The following is a 21293-nucleotide window of genomic DNA, read 5'->3' on the forward strand; positions in this document are numbered from 1 at the left end:
TGCGCGGCGCTCTTTGTCATACGTCAGACAATGGCAAAGATATTTTAACGATGACTGTGCGGAGCCTAGCTTGCGAGGTCTTTTATTTGTTGATCTCATTATTATGAAAGAGGGCTAGCTAAGGGGAAAACCAAATCGAGGCCTTTATTATTGTTCATAGACGTATGTCATGCCCACCCCACAAAGCACAGCAGAGCAGAAGAGTAGCGCTCCGGGGCACGACTCAAGAAAATTTATACTTTAATTTACTTGTAATGAAATAGATTAACCTTGTTGCCAACGGGAATCATTATAGGCCTATATCTTCTAAAAGACTGACCGAATTCTTTCCGGTATTCGACCAACATTATTTACAAAAAAGGTAAATACACTCGTTATCATCTTCGATATATTACAAATATTTTGTTTGGTCATTATTCATGCCAATATAAGAGCTATTATAAATAAGTTATTTCGTCATTAAGCATGGTAAACGCGATTCGTGGAAATTGTCTCGTTTGTGGGTATGTTTATTCTAATTGCCTTAAAAAAGAAAAATCACTCGATGGGTTTGACTAATGTTTGTAGCACATGTAATGTTAATGTGCTGTTTAATGTCCCCTTCGACAAACGAGAAATCATCATTTTATTCAGGATAATCTGCAATATCATGAATATTTATGATAACTTCTAAATGGAGCAGGTTACCATATTACTTTTTGTTATTGGTGTTTTTCTGTCGCTATTCTTGTTTTTGTCTTTGTTGTTGTTGTTGTGGTTGTTGAGTTTGTTCAGAATAAAATTGAGCAATAGCCATATTTTGTTTTGGAAATGTTTGTTCGTACTATATATATGGGTAATTCCATAAATTAGGGACCCACTTTGTGACATTATTGGTGTCCCACTTACATAAGGAACCCACACGTTTTTGTAGCTCTGAGTAAAGACTTAAATAGTGGAGTGAGATTGTTAAGTGATTCTAGGTATGAGGATGCAATCTTATGCTTGGAATCACTTTACAATCTCACTCCACTTTACTCTTTACGTCCTTAACCACGTGACTGCTAATGGCTTAAAACACGTTCATACCGCCTGTGCTACAGCATTTTTGTACTGTACAAAAACTTAACAAAAAATGTACACTGTACACAAAAAGTCGGTCTTTTTCTAGAAAAGCGCCATCTACTGTTCGAGACCTGTATAACATCATCGCAGTGCTGGGTAGGCCTTATGCAGTGCTACGTTCTTGAAAATGCAATGCACTAAGCACGTACATGTACGTGGTGCGCACAGACACGCAAGAGCTAGAACACGTACATGTACGTGGTGAGCAGTCAAGTGGTATACTCAGAGCAACAAATACGTGGGTTCCTTATGTAAGTGGGACACTAAAACTGTCACAAAGTAAATCCCTATTTATGGAATTACCCATATGTATATTTTTGGCAGCATGACTCCAGTATTATTCTCTCTAATGTGGTTACGCAAAAGCTCATACACTTTTATATATTCCTTGTCACACCGATGAAAATACAGATTTAATTTACCTTAAGTAAACAAAGGTGAAACCGCCGCTTTCCTCCATTTGTACGCCATTCATACTGCAGGTGAAATGAAGTCGCTGTGGCGAGCCCAGGCAGGAAGTGAAGAATTATTTGATTTTTGATTCGGCAGATAGTTTAGTTAGTGATCAGTTTTAGATATTGTTTTGTTCACCATTTGGTCTAATACATTTAAAACAGTGCTAAAAACACATCTCTTTAAGTCTCGTTCCTGAATAGCCCTTTAGATCTTTTGCCTTTTATATTTTTGTGTAGATTAACGTAGGATACTATTAATTTATGAACTATTTGTATTTGGTTGTAAGTGATTGGTAATGATGTACAAATCAAATAATTCTTCATTTCCTGCCTGGGCTCGCCATAGCGAGTGCATCTCTCCGGCAGTATGAATGGAGTGCTTCGAAAGTAGTTTTGTTAAACTGAATGTACCTACCCTCTATTTTTAGATAAAACTGGAATAAATAAATAAAATAAATGTATTATTTTCATTTGCACAGTTTTAATTTTAATTGAATTGATTGATGTAATTTGTAATACAAATTCTGTTTCCTTTACTTCAACTATTTCCCTTCTAGACTGCATAGAGGCAACATGCAATTTGCGGTATAGAAATATCTTATTATTATTATTATAAATATACAATTTTCAATAATTTACAATTATCATAACGATATATTTTAATTTGGTTTGAGTCTTAGCCCAGATTCAGTTAAACTGGGTAGGGTCCTTATACAACCTAGATTCAATAGGCCTACCCGCTTATTGACACCAGGGCTCATAGATTTAGAGGTGGTCTCGATTTCCCACCTCTTTTTTACTTACCAGGCTGGTGACCTTGATGGACCCTGTCCGGCGGGCACTACTTCGCTCATAATTATGATCACAACCGTTTTCGAACTAATCGAAAGCCTCCTTACTGAATGACTATTTTTGAAATACAAAATGATTCAGTCGACAGTACAACATATTGTAATCATGATGATGATTGTGACCATCTGCTGCATTGCGGATACGGTTCTGATTTAGATCACACACGTTAAACGCAAAATCGAGTTCTGATAAACATGACAAATAATAAGTGAGTTTTCTCAAGTTTTTCTTCTATAAGTTTGAAAGAGCATCACAGCAAAAATGTCTCCTGAAAAAGATTGTGGTAAAAAAAATGCCTTTAAAAACATTGGAAGTTTGACAAGAAATAATTGAAAAGTTTGAACTAACATCATTTCTATGTGCGGTGCAGGTGACCTTCAGCAGGACTGACCAGTTGTTTTCATTTTAATCATCACGAAAATTCACAGTTTACATCAATAATTATGTACTGCATTATAATCGACCTTGATCATTACTCAGCCTCTATGTAGAGGTGTCGTGGTCTAGTGGATAAGTCTCGGGATTCAAAATCGCATGGTTCATCGGTTCGAGTCCCGCCGCAGCACTAATGTCCTTTGGCAAGACATTAATCTACATGACTTGTGAGGTAGATGGTAACCTAGCAGGAATTAATTCCTTTAAAAATGCTGGAGCGTCATATTGGCAACCATTCTAGAGCCAGGGTAATACTAATTGTGAAGCGCCAGGAATGTTAAGTTTGACAGACATGAGCGCTATACAAGAACACACAAATATTATTATTATTATGATTATGACCCTTATTTGGTGGAGTTTTTCATAGGTTGCCCTGCTTTTTTGATTATCTGTTTGTTTGTTTTCATCGTTATTAAGTGAAGAATGGCTTTTCCTTCGCGACTGACCCTAAGTGGCATCCCCTTCCGATACCTACTCAACTTCTTCTCAGCGATTCAGTCCTTAGCCGTTATCCTGGACAATTCTGATGAGAGTGTTGGCAGAGAGGTTCTACGTGCACTAGGCTTAAGAGAGATTCAGAGGAACTATCTGTATGACAGATATCGACGACCAATCTATGAAGCGTTGATATGGCGTCGCAACTGGAAGGGAACTGTTCAAGATTTTTACAGGTAATCAAAGAAAAATATATCGAAGTTTCTATTGGATTTGATTGTCTTCATTTCCCGATTCGATTTCAATATTGCATCTCGAAAGCTTTAATTGATTAATCAAGAATTGTCTTGAAATTGTTTTTTTACTAATAAAATGTCATAGTTGCCTTTAATCCCTCATTTGATTAGTCAACATGTGTCAGATTTCTAAAGACATCGCAATTTTGTAAAATTAAACAAACTACAACTGCCTTTGTAGGGATCGAACCTTGTGGTATTGAGTGTACACCACAGCAAAGAAACTAATCATGTATCGATCGATTTCTTGTCCTAACTTGAAGCAAATAATACTTTTTAATTGAGTAATAACTTGCCCCTTTCTTTTCTGATGATGAATCTTAATTACAGGACTCCATGATTAGAGTCATCCATGGTATATTCGTCATGAATTAATTGAGATGCAAAATAATACTCCCTTCCCCTTGGGCCAAAATTTGGGCCAACTTCGCCCTGTCACACCTTGGCCTCGTAAGAGTTGGATGAAATAGTTTTTAACGAGGCACTTAACAAAGATTTGTGCATCAAATTTGATTACATTACGAAAATGGAATGTCCTTTGACTTTTCAGGGTTCTGAGTTCGACTAATCAGACGGAGGCTTTACAGACGTTGTACGCCTTTCTCCGTGAGAGTAAGTTTTACCTTTCATGGTCATAACAATAACATCAAAAGAACATAACTTAACAAGAAAATTATGTTTCAGCCCGATCAAAGAGACTTTCGAAAATTCAACTTTAGGCAATTTCAATTCTTGCTAAATTGTGTTTGAAAGGACATGTTGATGAATTATATAATAGGACATTGCCTTTACCCTTGTGTTTATTTCATGAAAGTCTTTATTATAGTGTCTCAGTATATACAAATCTTTCATTCCATCGCATGTAGTAAAAAGCTTTATTATACCAGTGGCATTTCGGCATATATAACTTATAACTTTAGTTTTGTAGGTGCTTTAATTTTGAACGAGGACTCAAGTTCGAACGAGAATTCATATCTGCGAGCAAAAAGTTAATCCTGCAGACTGAACTTTTGATGGTAGTCCACCCCTCTTGTTGGCTCTGATAAAAGATAGATCAAGTGGTTCTTTTGCACTACGGAAGTTACATCCATCGGTTAAAGATGAAATTTCTAGCACTCATGAACAGAAAGTCTTTAGGCCTATAGTCGCTAGAACGACTTGATATTAATCATATTTTCTTTAATTTCAGACCTGAATGACCGTCGGCATGTACCAGAAAGAGCAACAAAGGCGAACTGGGCAATCTTACTGAATTCAACGCAGTATAGGATCTCTCCCGAGATTTCTTGGCCCCGAGTTTTCGTGAAAACATGTAAATATGATGAAGATGTTATTCGTATTTCAGAAAACAAGTCTCTAAAGAACAATAAAAACCTGTCAAATTTATATCCAAAATCATTACCAAAAGTCAAAAGGCTTCCCGCACTTTCATCCCTCACTTCTGCATTCAGACTATTGCTCTTTATCTCTTCAGCATAGCCATCATCTTCTATTACCATCTCCTCCTGTCATCTTCTCATACACCCTTTTCACTCCTATCCCAAAATCATTTTGTATAAGGAATTATTACGTCTTATAAAGGTTTACCACTTGCGCCTTCAATCTATTACATAATTGGTTTGTCATTATGATACTGTTTTAATTATTTTGTAAGTTTGAAAAAAAAGACCATAAAAAAATGAATAAAACCAATCAAATAAAATCAAAAGGGTTTCTGCGCGCTGCTGTGTCGCTTGCCCCGCAATTGGAATATTAAAGGTAATACAAAGTTTTGGTATGGGGTCATGAATTTGGTTCAAATGAACACATTGGAAGCATATGCGATCCTACAATATTCAGTGATCGTTGTCGCAGTTGAAATCGAGTCTAAAGTTATAAAATTGTAAATAATACACTCTTTTTGTTATATAGCTCCCTCTCAAGGTCAAGATATTAATTAAGCTATAAAACAATGTTTCTTGACTAAAATCGATCAATTTGCTATTCTTGTTTGGAAGTTATATATCACATCTACATATTCTGAGATTTGCTTGGTCGCAGCTACCATTGTATACGGCCGTAGGCGCTTTTTGAAATTCATCAAAATTTACCGGGAGCACCGGTAAATTTTTATATTCAAATTTTCTCGAAAACAGAAGTGTTTTAGAGGCTAAATTTTCTAGTGTTTATAATAAATCCACTGGGGCATCCAAATATATCCAAATTGTAAAGAATCGCTATCCAACCAATTTTCAAAATTTCCCACAACTTTGTATTACCTTTAAAGAAGGGTACCGACTATTAACTTTGGTAGCCATCGGCTAAGCAGGACTGCAAGGCCATCTAAACAAGTTGAGCAACTGAGTACTGGATATCAGCACCAAGCAGCTTTAAAACATTCACCTCATCAACGTGTCTATACAATTAAATAATAACCTCAAATGTCCCCTTAATGATCTTTTACTTCATATCATTGAAGAGGTGTCATAATTCTAAAAGGAAAACTAAACCCAAATTCGTTGCATTCTTGTCCATTCTTCAAGATTCCCAACCAAAGTGAATGAGAAAGGCATAAAGCAAGAATAAAGAACAGTTTCTCAGCAAGACATGAGCATCGCCATTTTCTTGATTGCATGACGTACTATACGGATTCGTTTATCAACTAAATGTATTCAAATTTATGGATGCTTCCTTCCCAGGTGTTTGTGGTGTTGGATCATTGCATTCACCTGCTTTTATCCTTTGTACTCCAATTGCCAGACCGCAAATTGCATAAATAAGTTGGTTCTGTTTTAGGGTGAAGGTCTCGCATACGTGAAATATATTTTCAAGTTTCAACCGCTTTATTTTAGTATTTTTAAATAGACTAGTTACAATAATTGTTACCCTTTTATATATTTTGCACCAAATGTAATTTTTGCCTTCTCGGCTATGGTTTTCCTTCATCAAAAAGTAAAGGTTTTTTGTTATTGAATTAAAAAGTCTTTCCAATTAAAGCTTGGTGCATGAAACATGTACAACTCCGCCTGGTACGTCACTTTTTCGAGAAAATGGCTGCGCCCATGTTAGCCTAAAAGGCAATACATTATGCCAAGAAATCTTCATTTATATATCTATTGTACACTTTCGTAAGATTTATTGTACATCAAAAAAGCAGGAATTCATCTCTTCTTTCAGAATACCTATGAGGTTATTTCCCCTTTAGTCCCCAACTGACGTTTGGTGATAACAGAAGTTTTTAATCAAAAACTTAATCAGAAGTGAAGTTGTTGAAAACTTTTAGATTTGCAAAAAGACAATGCGGATTGCTACGGTCGACGTCCTTTTAATGCACTGCCTTGAATGGACGTCACACGTATCAGTCCACGCAAATCTAAAAGTCCCTATTACGGACTTTTAGATTTGCACAAAGACAATGCGGATTGCTACGGTCGACGTCCTTTTAATGCACTGCCTTGAATGGACGTCACACGTATCAGTCCACGCAAATCTAAAAGTCCCCATTACGGACTTTTAGATTTGCACAAAGACAATGCGGATTGCTACGGTCGACGTCCTTTTAATGCACTGCCTTGAATGGACGTCACACGTATCAGTCCACGCAAATCTAAAAGTCCCTATTACGGACTTTTAGATTTGCACAAAGACAATGCGGATTGCTACGGTCGACGTCCTTTTAATGCACTGCCTTGAATGGACGTCACACGTATCAGTCCACGCAAATCTAAAAGTCCCTATTAACCATATTCGACCAACAACCTTTTTCTCGCTCTGCAAACCCTTGTGCACATTTTTCATGACATTTTGACTTGTTTTGTATACATGAGAAGATAATATGCATAGGATCATTGAATAAAATTATCAAAATTGAATGAAGTACGACGGTACTTAGAATTCTTGTCTTGACCATAAGTGTGGTTGTCATGTGATTATCACAACATAGATTTCATACGTTGCCTGTGGTTGTGTACTTTTGTTAACAATTTTTCATAACGGCCGGCTATTGGAATATAATCCATTTATCGGGGAATACAACGCCTTTTATAAAATGCAGTATATGATGCCGACTAAGACCTATTATGCCTATTCCATCAAAATCCCTAGATTGAATTGTCCTTTGAATATATATATTCTCTCCATCATAGTATATGTTCACATTTGGGCTAAAAATGAAATGTTCTTTTCAATTTTTTTTAAATGCTATTTTTACGTTTTTATCTAAACTAAATATTGTATGGTGGTTTTATAAATTGGTGCAAAATGGGACATTTTCATAAAGTGGCAATAGCTAATTATTAGTATTTTTATTGTCCAAATCTACTTGTCCAATGTTGTCAGGTTTATTCTGTATGTTAGAGAATACCACATGATGATAAGACAACGAACTGTGTAATGAATAGAATTTTCTCCTCATAATTTATTTTCTCTCTTTCTCTCTCCTTTTTTTCTATGATAGACTTCTTTCCTATCTGTAACCGCGTGCAGGAGATTGTCTACATGGTGTTCCCATTCAGCACGGCTTATGCGTCTGACATGTACCGGTCTATAAGCAACCTGCTGAACAACATGAATATCGGCATTTTGTTCCTGACCGTAGTACAGAACGCAATAACCATCTGCCGGGAGGGACGTCTCCAAAACTCGGTAACCATCTTCATCTCTGTCTCTCTCTGGATCAAGCTTTACCTCATGAAGGAACCTTTCAATCAACTAAGAGAAATGGTACCATCGGGAAACGATGAGCAAAAACTCCGAAGGGCCGACTTTCTCTACAAGGAGATACGAATCGCATTGCTCTTTGTGTTCTTCTTCAAGCTGGCGCTTGTTATGTTCGGTTGTGCCTTGTTCTACGCCTTCCCAGATTTCCTCCTTGAAGATCTTCAAAGCAGGACGACTCAGTTCGCCTTGTTTCTGTTCGTCTTTGAGTTGGCCCATAATGCATTCTATTTGTTTGCATTCTATAGGGACTCTAATATTTTCCGTATCATCAATGATTTGTTTCCTATGTAGGAAATATTTAAAGTCGCACATTCATGGCTGAATTAATACAGTGTGTAAAAGTATGCAAATTTACGTGTTTTCCTTAGCGAGTCTCCGAATATGTTAGATTTTTGTGTATGTCATAACACATAATTTTTTCGTAGGTTTGGAATAGCCGCAATTGAGGTATTTCTTGTTGTTGTGGAAACAAAGCATACAGATGTGTATATATATATATAAATGAAAAATTAGAACTCATGTCTTTCAATAAATCCAATTTTAAGCAACTTTAAACTCCATATGAAACTCATATCCAGATTTTGCTGGCATTATATTTTAAGAAAACAAATATGCAACATTTTATTTTAAGGGGAAGTTTTGAAGTTGGGGAAAGAAAATACATTATAGTTCTAAAACAGATGGTGTAAATTTCTGCAAAATATATCCTTTCCAAGAGGAATGCTCCTATTATAAATGTGATCATATACCAAATTCAGTCACATTGGCCGGGGCCTGACCCCCTTGACCAAAGACGCGCGAGACCGAAATTCGTTTGGGTCTCCTTACCAAATTCAATATTGCAGTATTTATCTCTCTTTTCTTTAAAGCATCTCTTTAAAAAACTCTTGTATCGAAATATCAACATAATTGATTTCAAAATGCAATATGCCATTATTGACATTTTCACTTAAATTTCACCCTGAGATTTTTCTTTTGAGGCCGCCATCCTATAATAATAATAATAATAATTATAATATTTAATTTTTATATAGCGCTTAAAATGTCTCTAAGCGCTTAGTCATGCGCCGCTTATGGTGCCGATCTCCAGTGCACTTTTCCACAGATATTTTGGAAAATTCTCTTGATATATGATATTATACATGTATTATAGAAATATTAAGTTTATTTTGTGTAAATAAAAATTTTGTACATCAGATTTTGACATGAAATTATTATTGTTTACATGTTTGTAATAATACCTAAGGCTTTATGTTCAGTTATTTTATTTGGAAAAATTGTACTAAACCTTACGTTTACATATTTAGTTATTGTATCGCGCCTTTGAATGTTTTTTGAAACAGATATATGGCGCCATACTGTTCATCATCATCATCATCATTTGGAAAAATGCAAAAACAAAATGAATAAAATATACAAATATTTCGGATGCGTACGGTTGACAAATTACGTACATTTATTTACCGTTTACAAGACAATGCATAAATAATTGTAAAAACCATACTGAGCATAGTTTTATCATGACACTTTTTTTTTAAAGCACCCTTGCAACTGTGGAAGTGTTGTCATTAATTTTGCCGATGTTAATGTGCCTTCAGGCTATAAAAGAATGCTCTTGGGTTTTTTTTTTCACTAGACATGCAATCAATAACCTTATGAACTGAGTTTGCTAATATAAGAACTTGCTCTTCATGTTCATGGGGCTGTTCGTATTTCCATAGGACGATAGGCATGCGTGCATACTTTATTCTTTTAGAATCAATAGAACAGGCTTTATGCTACTTTATCAAGTCGTATTTACTACATGTACAAGACGCATTATTAGGTAGTTGCAATACAGACGATGTGTGTAGCAACAAAATTATACGGGTTGCAGTTGCTAAATCCATGCAACGACTCTTTGTTCTTTTAGTAATTTGTTTATATCAATACAATTGTTTTACACGAAATATTTCATTGTAGTCATTTATACTGTGTCTATTATATTTTTGTTTACATGGTTTGTATGATATATAGGCCTAATTAGATTAAAAATTGTAATGAAATATAAAATGATTTTGTGAGAGACTATGTTTAATAAACTCTTGATAGAAAACAAGCTTTCTCACGTTGTGATATTTAACGGGAAATGAGTCGAACAGTACGGGGAAAAAAATCTTGCAATCGTTTTCAGTTTTCAAATAAGAACGGTTTCTTCTTAATAATCATTCCCTAACACTATATTTATACAGGCTACACAATTTGTGCGTAATACATGCATATTGTGTAACAAATAGTGGGTGACGAGAAAAACTTTTGTGGAGTTTGTCTTAAATTTTCTGCGATCGACGTCTGAATTGAGGCAAAAAAATGTAAGCGTGATAAACAGTTGCATTTTGATAGCGGTCCTCAGTAAGCCAAGTCGATGCGTTATTTTTGCCAATTTCAGCCATTACCACTAACACAAAAATATTTCTCATTATACAACTCACTCCCAGATCCTAATCAAATGATTGGTCATGCGCGGTCACGTGTGATTCATTTACTGAAACTATTGCACGTTTTTCATGAAAAGGCGTGCAATAGTTCCAGTACTATTGCACGCTTTTTCAGTGCGCAGTAGTGCGCAGTAGTGCGCGTAGAAGCTAGAGCTCTTAATACTGCGTGTGCATGGGCCTATTCTTGCGCGGCACTATGCATTAATGGGTATAGAGGTTTTAGGTTTTTAATTACGGTCAGCTGAGCATCCAGGGGCCCTCTTAAGGTCCCTTAGTGGGGTCCAGGGGGCAAAGCCCCCGGAAGCTCAGAGGTTTTAGGTATTTAATTTAGTGCTGTCTTGCCTTGTGTCATTTGTGTTACATATTGAAACGTTGTATCCGGCATCCGCTCAATCCGACTCGGGTGCATAGGACAAAGAAGCATTTTTTGCATGAAAAAATAAAGTTTTCTAAAAAGTGCGTCTTTTTGAAGCATTGGGGTGCCCGGAAGCCACTTGAGCAACCTTTCAAAAAGTATGATATAAACAAATAATTTGCAATTTCTCTGTACTTTTATCGGAAAAAACATAGTAATCCAGCACAATGCCCGGCATTAAAGAGAAGGTTGAGTTCTGGGAAGAGGTGAAAAATAATTTGTGAGCATTACTCATTCTTATTATGCAAGTGTGGAAGAACATCAGTTAAGACATGTTCCCTGAAAAGCATGGCTCTTCAAATGCCTTCATATTCTAAATATGCATGTAACATCGTACAAATCGGGGGGCCGGCTTTTTACGCCACGTGTTCGTGTAGTCCCATATACATCTTTCTGTGCTAGTGTTTGTAACTTTACCAAGACTTGGCCAAATTTCTTATCATTTTGATAATTCCAGAACCTTGCAATACACACAAATTCGTATATGCTAGATGATCAACCTTTTCTGGTCGGTTCCACACCGTTTCTTTCACAATGCAATCGCATGACCAGAACTTAACTTTATCTTTAATCTTACAACATCCCTGCACGAATGCTGTTTTACATAGGGGTCTAATCGCATTGGAAATAAAATGAAGCAATTCAATCATAGATAAACGAATTATACAACATAAAAATCAATGATCATGATATTCAAATAAAAAAGAAAAAAGATAAATACATATAGGAATATAAAGTATAAGAGAAGACATGTCATGGTGGAGTGGTTTAATCACCCGATTGGATATGCGAAGGGCCATGGTTCAAACCTTTTCATGGCACTTGAGCATTTGGCAATACATACTATATGCCATTCAACACCAAGGAGAGACATAGGACCTGATAGGATGACGATCGAAGGGGATCGAAGCCCATGCTCTGTATTCTGCTTATTCAGTTAAACCAAATCATAGCCCTAGAATCACATTAATGGAGCTCTCACACTCTGAGTCCAGAACGTTGGGTTTTGAGCGAACTTGTCCCCGGCCGCAAAAAAAAATTCATAAAATTAATCTTTTCACCGTTTCGTTGCCATCTTCTGACCGTTCTCACCGGGCGCATACCGGGTGTTGAACGTGCTGACTTTTGTTGAAAATTTTGGCCGTTTCCATACCGGGCCCATACCGGGTCTCGAACGTGTGCACCGGGTTTGTAGCAGCCACCTACCAGTCACTTAGCGTCCCCTCACCGCTCGGAGCGTCCTGTGAGCGAGTCCCCGGACTGCTGACGTCATGACACGACTGCCATAAATACCCCGATTTGAACGGCAACGGTCAGTCCGCTCTCCATTTTTCATCACCGTTCTGTAACGGGTTATGAGCGTGTTGTGAACGTGTTCATACAGTTTGACCGTTTTCATAACGTATTCATACCGTCCTCATACCGTTCAACACCGTCCTCTTGCCGCTTACTTGCGGCCGGTCCCAGCCGGCCAAAGTTTTGAACATGCCCAAAACTTTCGCCGGGTCCCACCGGGTGTAAATAAGCGCCAACGCCCTATTAACGTGTTGCCCGCTTTGATAACGAACCACCGTGTGCCCTCGCCGTTCTCCACCGTCCGCAGACATTTTCGCGCACGGTGCCACACGGTAGGCCTACACGGCAGAGTGTGAGAGTCACTTAAAGAATGAAATCTTAGACCTCAGCATAGATACTTTTTTGTTGAAACCGAGAGCCAAAGGATATGTAGCAGAAGCGGAAATCTCATTTTCATATTTCATTAAAATTTTCAATCATAAGAATATAATTATACAGCATACAAACCTTGCAAACAAAAGTATGACACACAGAGTACAAAATTAATGACGATAATGAAATATTTCTTGTTAAAACTTTTTATTGGTATAAAAAATTACTAAAAGAACAAAGAATCGTTGCATGGATCTAGCAACTGCAACACGCATATTCATTTGTTTCTACACAAATCGTCTGTATTGCAACTACCAAAATGCTTTTTGTACATGTTGTAAATTCGACTTGATTAAGTATATACCATAAAACCTATTGTATTAATTCTCAAAGAATGAAGTTTGCACGCATGCCTATCGTCCTATGGAAATACGAACAGCCCCATAAACATGAAGGGCAAGTTCTTATATTACCAAACTTAGTTCATACAGTTATTGATTGTGTGGTGAGAAAACACTCTATCATCCACAGGCGCGTACGCAGGGGGGGGGGGGTGTTTGGGGGGTTAAACACCCCCCTTTGGTATTTTTATGTGTATAAACCCCCCTACAAAAAACCAAAGCCCCCCCCCCCCCTTTGGTTTTTTTTAATTTTTTTTTTAATAAAAAAAAAAAAAAAAAAATTATTCCCATGGCTGACCTAAATAAGGTGACCTTACCCCCCCCCCCCCCCCACGGAGCAAATTGCCAAATTTTCAAATTTCGACACCAAAAAAAAAAAAAAAAAAAGTGTCCTCTTACCCCCCCCCCCCCCCCCCCCCCCCCCCCCCTATTATGGACAACACTACCACAGCTGCGATGGTGCTTTTTTTTAAATAAAGTGTCACTATAAAACGATCACTAAGGTCTTTACAATTATTTATTTATTGTCTTGTAAACGTGAAATAAATTATTATATGTAATTTGTCAAGCATATGCAGCCGAAATAATAGTTTATTTTAATTTATTTCATTTCTGCATTTTTCCAAATTTAACTGAATATGAAAACGTCCCGGCCCCCCCCCCCCCCCCCCCCACTCAGTGTTATTTAGGGTACGCATATGCGTGTTCCCTCCTTTTGAAAACACCCCCTATAAGTCCGGTGTGTAAAGTCAATTTTGTGTATGTACGAGCCGGACTTTGGTTCGTGAAAAGTACCCCTTTACCGGACATTTTGGTAACACGCATGCGGTCATTCCGACCCCGGAGTAGGGGGGGGGGGGGCGGGGTAAACGTAAGCCAAGATATGGTACAATTTTTTTCAAATACAGTAACTGAACATGTAAACATAAGTTAATATACAGATATGTAAACAATAATAACTTCATGTCAAAATCTGATGTATATATTTACATAAAATAACGAACTTAATATTTCTATAACGAATGTATAATATTATGAATTTAGAGAATTCTCCTAAATATCTGTGTAAGAGATCGCCACCATAAGCGATGCTTGACCAAAGGATGGCGGCCTCAAAAGGAAAATCTTAAGGTGAAATTTAAATGAAAATGTGTTCATACGATCTTTGTGTATGACTTTGTGAGTGTATTGCGAGTGTGTGTCTTGCGAGTATGTGCTTGTGGCGAATGGAAGATGTGCACGTAGCTCTAAATTGTAAGATGGAGGAGACGAAACTGGCCTAGCTTTCCAATAAAGGACCAAAGAATACAAATAGCAATTAATGTCTTGCAATGTGACCAAAATTTGACATATTGCATTTTAAAATCAATTATGCTTTTTTAAAGAGATGCTTTGGAGAAATTAAAGAGAGATAAATATTGTATTATTGAATTTGACATTAAAGGAGACCCCAACAAAATTCGGCCTAGATAGATAGCCGCGGCATATCATTGATTTAAAGTCATTTAATGTGACGAGGTCGAAACCCAACCGAAATTCTTTCCAGGGATTGGATTGACAAAACCATCATAGGTGTCATGTTGTTAGATGAATGACCATGCATCATATTCAAAGTTTACTAACGCCATTCATCACGTAATGTCAGGAGCAAAAAAAAAAATCAAAGGTCTTTGGAGATTCGCTATGTAAGGCAAACACCTAAATGTGCATACTTGTACACACTGTATTTCAGCCATGAATGTGCGACTTGAATATTTCCTACATAGGAAACAAATCATTTATGATACGGAAAATATTAGAGTCCCTATAGAATGTAAACAAATAGAATGCATTATGGGCCAACTCAAAGACGAACAGAAACAAGGCGAACTGAGTCGTCTTGCTTTGAAGATCTTCAAGGAGGAAATCTGGGAAGGCGTAGAACAAGGCACAACCGAACATAGCAAGAGCCAGCTTGAAGAAGAACACAAAGAGCAGTGCGATTCGTATCTCCTTATAGAGGAAGTCGGCCCTTCGGAGTGTTTGCTCATCGTTTCCCAATGGAAACAATTCTCTTAGTTGATTCAAAGGTTCGTTCACGAGGTAAAGCTTGGTCCAGAGAGAGACAGAGATGAAGATTGTGACCGAGTATTGGAGACGTCCCTCCTGGTAGATGGTTATTGCGTTCTGTGCTATGGTCAGGAACCAAGCGAAGATAATCACGTTGTTCATCAGGTTGCTTATAGACTGGTACATGTCAGACGCATAAGCCGTGCTGAACGGGAACACCATGTAAACAATCTTCTGCACGCGGCTACAGGTAGGAAAGATGTCTATCATACATAAAAAGGAGAGAGAAAAAAAAATTATGAGGAGAAAATTCTATTCATTACACAGACCGTTGTTTAAATCATCATGTGGTATTCTCGAACATACAGAATAAACCTGACAACATTGGACAAGAAGATTTGGACAATAAAAATACTAATAATTAGCTAATACCACTCTATAAACATCCCCGTATTTGCACCAATTAATAAAACCACCATACAAATAATATTAAGTTTAAATAAAAGGTAAAAAACAGCATTAAAAAAATTAGAAAGAATTTCTTTTTTTTTTAGCCCACATAAAACTTGATATGTAAACATATACTACAGTGCGTCCCAGAAAAAACGAAACCGACAATTATCGATCTTTTATCATAATTTAATCACAATGATAATTAATAAATGACACATGCTTGTAAAGCTTAGATCCTCCTCTTTCATTTGATGCAACTCATATGAGCATGAGTAATTAAAATTAATTTGAAGAGAGGGAACCAACAAAAATTATTTGGCGGACGGTATCCGAATTTCAAAGGGAAAATCAATATCTAGACAGTTCAGTTTCTGCCCTTTCATTAGGACACCTCAACCGAGAAAAATGAGCTAAGAATGACAAAGTTCTGTTTATTTAAAGTAGTGCTTGTATTTCCATAATTTGATTTAAAGAATTCGATTTCACTGGCTGCCTACCGTAGCAATAAACGGTATTGACAAAAGACTTAACTCCGTTTCGTTGAAGATCAGCCATAGACGAAATAATTCATGCACGGCTGATTGTCAATTGTCAATTGTCAATGATTTGATTCAATTTAATTAATTTGATTCATACATTTTTGTTCATTGTCTTTTTCCAAAGTTACAAATTCATTACAGCATTATCTTTATCAGGGGCGTAGACAACGGGGGGGGGGGGATGAGGGGGATGCATCCCCCCCCCCACTTCACAAGGTGGGGGGGATGGCATGTACAATCACCCCCCCCAGGTTTTTGGGAATGATATTTGCTTACTTAATAAGTCATAATGATGATAATAATAGTAATAATAATAATGATAACAATTATAATATTAATAATAATAATAATTATGATGATGATAATAATAATCCTCATCTTTAATGTAATTGTGTTTATTGTTAGCCGCATTCACACGGTGAAAGCCAATTCTAAAACAGAATAGAAAATGAATATGATACAACAGTATACATAATAATTCGTGACAGAGAGTACCGTACTACTATCTTTATAACAAGTATTATTCAAACAAACATATATAATTATGTATAATCATGAATTGTTCAACTTCATGCTCCCACTATATGACTATTGTTACACTAATACTGATATCAGGACTGACTGGTATACATTAGTTTGTTGTTAAGCTTGCAGCATCTACATCTTTTCTGTATTGTTAACTATTTATTTATTTTTGTTTTATTTAAGATGCACTTTGTTTTGTATTCATTTGAAGTATGTTGATTGATGCATGAAGACATAAGTTTGAAATGTTTAAAGAAGTTTGTTTCATGTAAAGCGCAGTGTGAATTTACCCTGTCTTGAAATGCGAGATAAAAGGAACCTATTAGTATTAGCATTATTATTTGTATTAGTATTATTTTTTATTTGTATTATTATTATTATTATTATTATTATTATTATTATTATTATTATTATTATTATTATTATTATTATTATTTATTATTATTATTATTATTACTATTACTATTATAAGACTGAGATCAAATAGAAGTAAATAATGCCCTAATTTGAAACGATGCAATGCCGTTATGGTTCCGATTTCTTCACAAACTTACAAAGCAGTATTGTTACTCCATGGATCATAGTGATACTGTTTATGTTTTTTGTATCTGTATGTTAATGAGCCGCCAGCCAATATCCATCTATGGATACTATGCCTGTTTCTTTGAGGTAAAAAAAATCATAGTATGTACGTATTCATTATGCTTTATATTGAACAGACATATTGTTCAAAGTTTAATCGTTATTTGTTTGTTGTTTATGTGTTCTATTCACAAATGGCCACAGAGGCTGTTTTCATTCATAACCACATACCCCTATCAAGACAACAAAGACTATACCTGCGTGTACACAGTTGACATTGGGTTTTTTTCTGAAGAGGTGTAACAGCAAAATTCGCAGAGATAAATAAATACGTAGTGTGGTTCAATATGCAATACTATGTGTCAGTCCATTCTGTATTCGTATGCCACGGTGTGTAGATCTTGTCGATGTATGTCTGTCCATTCAAGGCGTAGTATGTGTGTGTGTGTGTGTGTGTGAGTATGCGTGTGTGTGTGTGTGTGTGTGTGTGTGAGTGCGTGTGTGTGTGCGTGCACGCGTGTGTGTGTTATTTTACCTCATTAAGTATGCATCAGATTGCACGATTTCAAGTTCAAAATTGCAAAAGCTCCCTACTCCCACACCCTTCCCCCGCTCGGTCGCTTCGCTCCCTCGCTCGGGCGCTTCGCGCCCTCACTAGCGTTGGCAGCCCAGTCATCCCGTGCACGCCTGTGTGTGTTATTTTACCTCATTAAGTATGCATCAGATTGCACGATTTCAAGTTCAAAATTGCAAAAGCTCCCTACCGTGGGAGGGGGGACGTACACCCCCCTCCCACACCCTTCCCCCGCTCGGTCGCTTCGCTCCCTCGCTCGGGCGCTTCGCGCCCTCACTAGCGTTGGCAGCCCAGTCATCCCGTGCACGCTTGTGTGTGTTATTTTACCTCATTAAGTATGCATCAGATTGCACGATTTCAAGTTCAAAATTGCAAAAGCTCCCTACCGTGGGAGGGGGGACACTCCCCTCCCACACCCTTCCCCCGCTCGGTCGCTTCGCTCCCTCGCTCGGGCGCTTCGCGCCCTCACTAGCGTTGGCAGCCCAGTCATCCCGTGCACGCTTGTGTGTGTTATTTTACCTCATAAAGGATGCATCAGATTGCACGATTTCAAGTTCAAAATTGCAAAAGCTCCCTACCGTGGGGGGGGGGGACACCCCCTCCCACACCCTCCCCCCGCTCGGTCGCTTCGCTCCCTCACTAGCGTTGGCAGCCCATTCATCCCCCCAGGTGTACGAACCTGTCTACGCCACTGATCTTTATAATAAACCAATTAAATAATAATCATCATTACGAAATACTTTCTTGTACTACTAATTTAAAAAAATCATAAAAAGGATTGCCACATAATTATAAGCTTAGAGGCGCAAGTGGTAGCCCTTTCAGAAAAGTAATAATTCCAATATACACAAAAATATGTTGGAGATGTGATTGAAAAAGGTGTATGAGAAGATAGCAGAGATTTTGTTTTGGTTGTAAATAGAGCGATAAAGGTGAAGGCTGTGCTGAATAAATAAAGAGAAATAGGCAGAATGCATATTAAAGTGAGCAGTGAAAGTGCGGGTATATAGCTTTGATTTTTGGTAATGATTTTGGATATATATTTGACAGGATATGATTTCCCTTTAGAGAGTTGAAATCTAAAATCCGAATAATATCTTTATATGTACATGTTCTCATGAAAACTAGGGGCCAAGAAATCTCAGGGGAGATCCTATACTGCGTTGAATTCAGTAAGATCGCCCAGTTCGCCTTTGTTGCTCCTTCTGGTATACGCTGACGGTCATTCAGGTCTGTAATTAAAGGAAAAAAAAAAATAATATCAAGTCTTGCGATTATAGGCCTAATGCGTGCCAATTTTCAGATCATGAGCGCGAGACATTTCATCTTAAACTGATTTAACTTCCGTAATGCAAAGAAGCCACTCAATCTTTCTTTTAGCAGAACATAAAGGGATGGAGTGGATCCAGGCGCGTACGCAGGGGGGGGTTGAGTTTTTTTTATTTGTATGTTTTGTGTATGTTTTTGGCGAAACCCCCCCCCCCTTTTTATTTTTTTTTTATTTTATTTTTTATTTTTTAATTAAAAAAAAAAAATTATGCCAATGGCTGACCTAAAAAAGGCGTCCCCTTACCCCCCCCCCCCCCCCCCCCCCCGCTTATTCAGCGGCTGGCTGAGTCGTTGCGATTTTTTTGGGACCAAAAAAAAAAGTAAAAAAAGTGTCCTCGATTTTAAACCCCCCCCCCCCCCCCCCTTTGAAAAAAAAATCCTGCGTACGCTACTGGGGGGTTCATCATCAGTGGTTCAGTCTGCACGATTAAATTCTTGCTCGCAGATATGAATTCTCGTTCGAAATTGAGTCCTCGTTCAAAATTTAAGTGCTAAAGTGCCAAAGCAATGGTATACTAAAGCTTTTTACTTTGCGATGAAATGAAAGATTTGTATATACTGAAACACTATAAAAAAAGACTTTCAAGAAATAGACCCAAGGGTAAAGTCTTTGTCCTATTACATATCTCATTCAAATAATATTTCCTTGTAAACACAATTTAGCAAAAGACGTTCAAGGCCTTTGAAATTGCCTGAAGTTGAACTTTCGAAAGTCTCTGTGATCGGGCTGAAGCACAATGTTCTTCTAATGTTATTGTTATGACCATGAAAGGTAAAACTTACTCTCACGGAGAAAGGTGTACAATGTCTGTAAAGCCTGCGTCTGACTAGTCGAGCTCAGAACCCTGAAAAACCAAAGGACATTCCGTATCAATAGGCCATTTTCGTAATGTAATCAAATTGAATGCACAAATCTTTGTTAAGTGCCTCGTTAAAAATTGTTTCATTCACCTCTTACAAACAATTGTATTCCAATAGTCAGAATGCGAATTTCATAAATTACGTACTTTATGTGGTGTTAGGTAGGGCAAACCATGATGTATGTCCTACCTATATAGCAACAATTAATATTTGGAATTTCCATTGTGGTTATTGCAATAAAATTATTCATAACAAGTAAATGAAATAATTTGTAACGAGGCACTTTACAAAGATTTGTGCATCAAATTTGATTTCATTACGAAAAAGGGGCTATTATCAGTTAAAAGGTACCTTTTTACACTGTTTTTAACATCATTACCACAATTACTATAGTCTCACACGCTTAGGCACAATACCACATAGTTAGGGATAATGATCCTTCTCTTTATTGCATGTATCTCAATTAATTCATGACGAATATACCATTGATGACTCTAATTATGGAGTCCTGAAATTAAGATTCATCATCACAAAAGAAAGGGGAAGTTGTTACTTCATTAAAAAGTATTATTTACCGCACGTTAGGACAAGAAATCGATCGAGTTTTTAAAAAAAAAAATTTTTTTAATATTTTTATTATACTAATGATTAAATAAAATTGCAATGTTTTGGAAATCTGACACATGCTGACTAATCAAAGGTAAGAAATTCCCTCTCAAAATAGAGGAACATAGGCATCTATACCCTACCTTACATTTTATCAGCGAAAAATAATTCCAACACGATTCTTCATTAACTAATTAACGCATTTTGAGATGTAATTATTGAAATCGAATAGGTAAATAAACACAATCAAATCCAATAGAAACTGCGACATATTTGTTTCTTTGATTACCTGTAGAGATCTTGAACAGTTCCCTTCCAGTCGCGATGTGATATCAATGCTTCATAGATTGGTCGTCTGTATATGTCATACAGATAGTTTCTCTGATTCTCTATTAAGCCTAGTGCACGGAGAACCTCTCTGCCAACACTCTCATCAGAGTTGTCCAGGATAACGGCTAAGGACTGAATCGCCGAGAAGAAGTCGAGTAGGTATCGGAAGGGAATGTCCCTTAGGGGCAGTCGCGACGGAAAAGCCATTC

At 37.1% G+C, this 21293-nt stretch overlaps 2 protein-coding genes across 2 annotated transcripts; one reads left to right on the top strand and one right to left on the bottom strand.

The window, feature by feature from the left end:
- The first annotated feature begins 203 nt into the window (after positions 1–203).
- LOC115924589 lies at positions 204–10370 on the top strand. The gene is made up of 5 exons (XM_030987111.1): positions 204–361; positions 3264–3517; positions 4128–4189; positions 4767–4889; positions 8013–10370. Exons 2-5 carry the CDS (start codon positions 3270–3272, stop codon positions 8564–8566), a joined length of 987 nt encoding a protein of 328 aa, XP_030842971.1. The 5' UTR covers positions 204–361; positions 3264–3269; the 3' UTR covers positions 8567–10370.
- A 4152-nt stretch (positions 10371–14522) lies between these two features.
- On the bottom strand, positions 14523–21291 carry LOC115924719. The gene is made up of 4 exons (XM_030987490.1): positions 21044–21291; positions 20071–20132; positions 19068–19190; positions 14523–15548 (listed from the first exon to the last, which is right to left on the bottom strand). The coding sequence occupies exons 1-4, from the start codon at positions 21289–21291 to the stop codon at positions 14995–14997; spliced, it is 987 nt and encodes a 328-aa protein (XP_030843350.1). The 3' UTR covers positions 14523–14994.
- Positions 21292–21293: the final 2 nt, after the last annotated feature.

The sequence above is a fragment of the Strongylocentrotus purpuratus genome, unplaced genomic scaffold (genome assembly GCF_000002235.5).
Source record: "Strongylocentrotus purpuratus isolate Spur 01 unplaced genomic scaffold, Spur_5.0 spur5_scaffold_16, whole genome shotgun sequence".
In the NCBI taxonomy this organism is placed as follows: Eukaryota; Metazoa; Echinodermata; class Echinoidea; order Camarodonta; family Strongylocentrotidae; genus Strongylocentrotus; species Strongylocentrotus purpuratus.

Coding starts and splice junctions, on each gene's coding strand:
- LOC115924589 (XM_030987111.1), top strand. CDS start 3,270: ATGGCTTTTCCTTCGCGACTGACCCTAAGTGGCATCCCCTTCCGATAC. Junction 3,518..4,127: donor ACTGTTCAAGATTTTTACAG/GTAATCAAAGAA, acceptor TTGACTTTTCAG/GGTTCTGAGTTCGACTAATC. Junction 4,890..8,012: donor CCGAGTTTTCGTGAAAACAT/GTAAATATGATG, acceptor TTTCTATGATAG/ACTTCTTTCCTATCTGTAAC.
- LOC115924719 (XM_030987490.1), bottom strand. CDS start 21,291: ATGGCTTTTCCGTCGCGACTGCCCCTAAGGGACATTCCCTTCCGATAC. Junction 20,133..21,043: donor ACTGTTCAAGATCTCTACAG/GTAATCAAAGAA, acceptor TTGGTTTTTCAG/GGTTCTGAGCTCGACTAGTC. Junction 19,191..20,070: donor GTACACCTTTCTCCGTGAGA/GTAAGTTTTACC, acceptor CTTTAATTACAG/ACCTGAATGACCGTCAGCGT.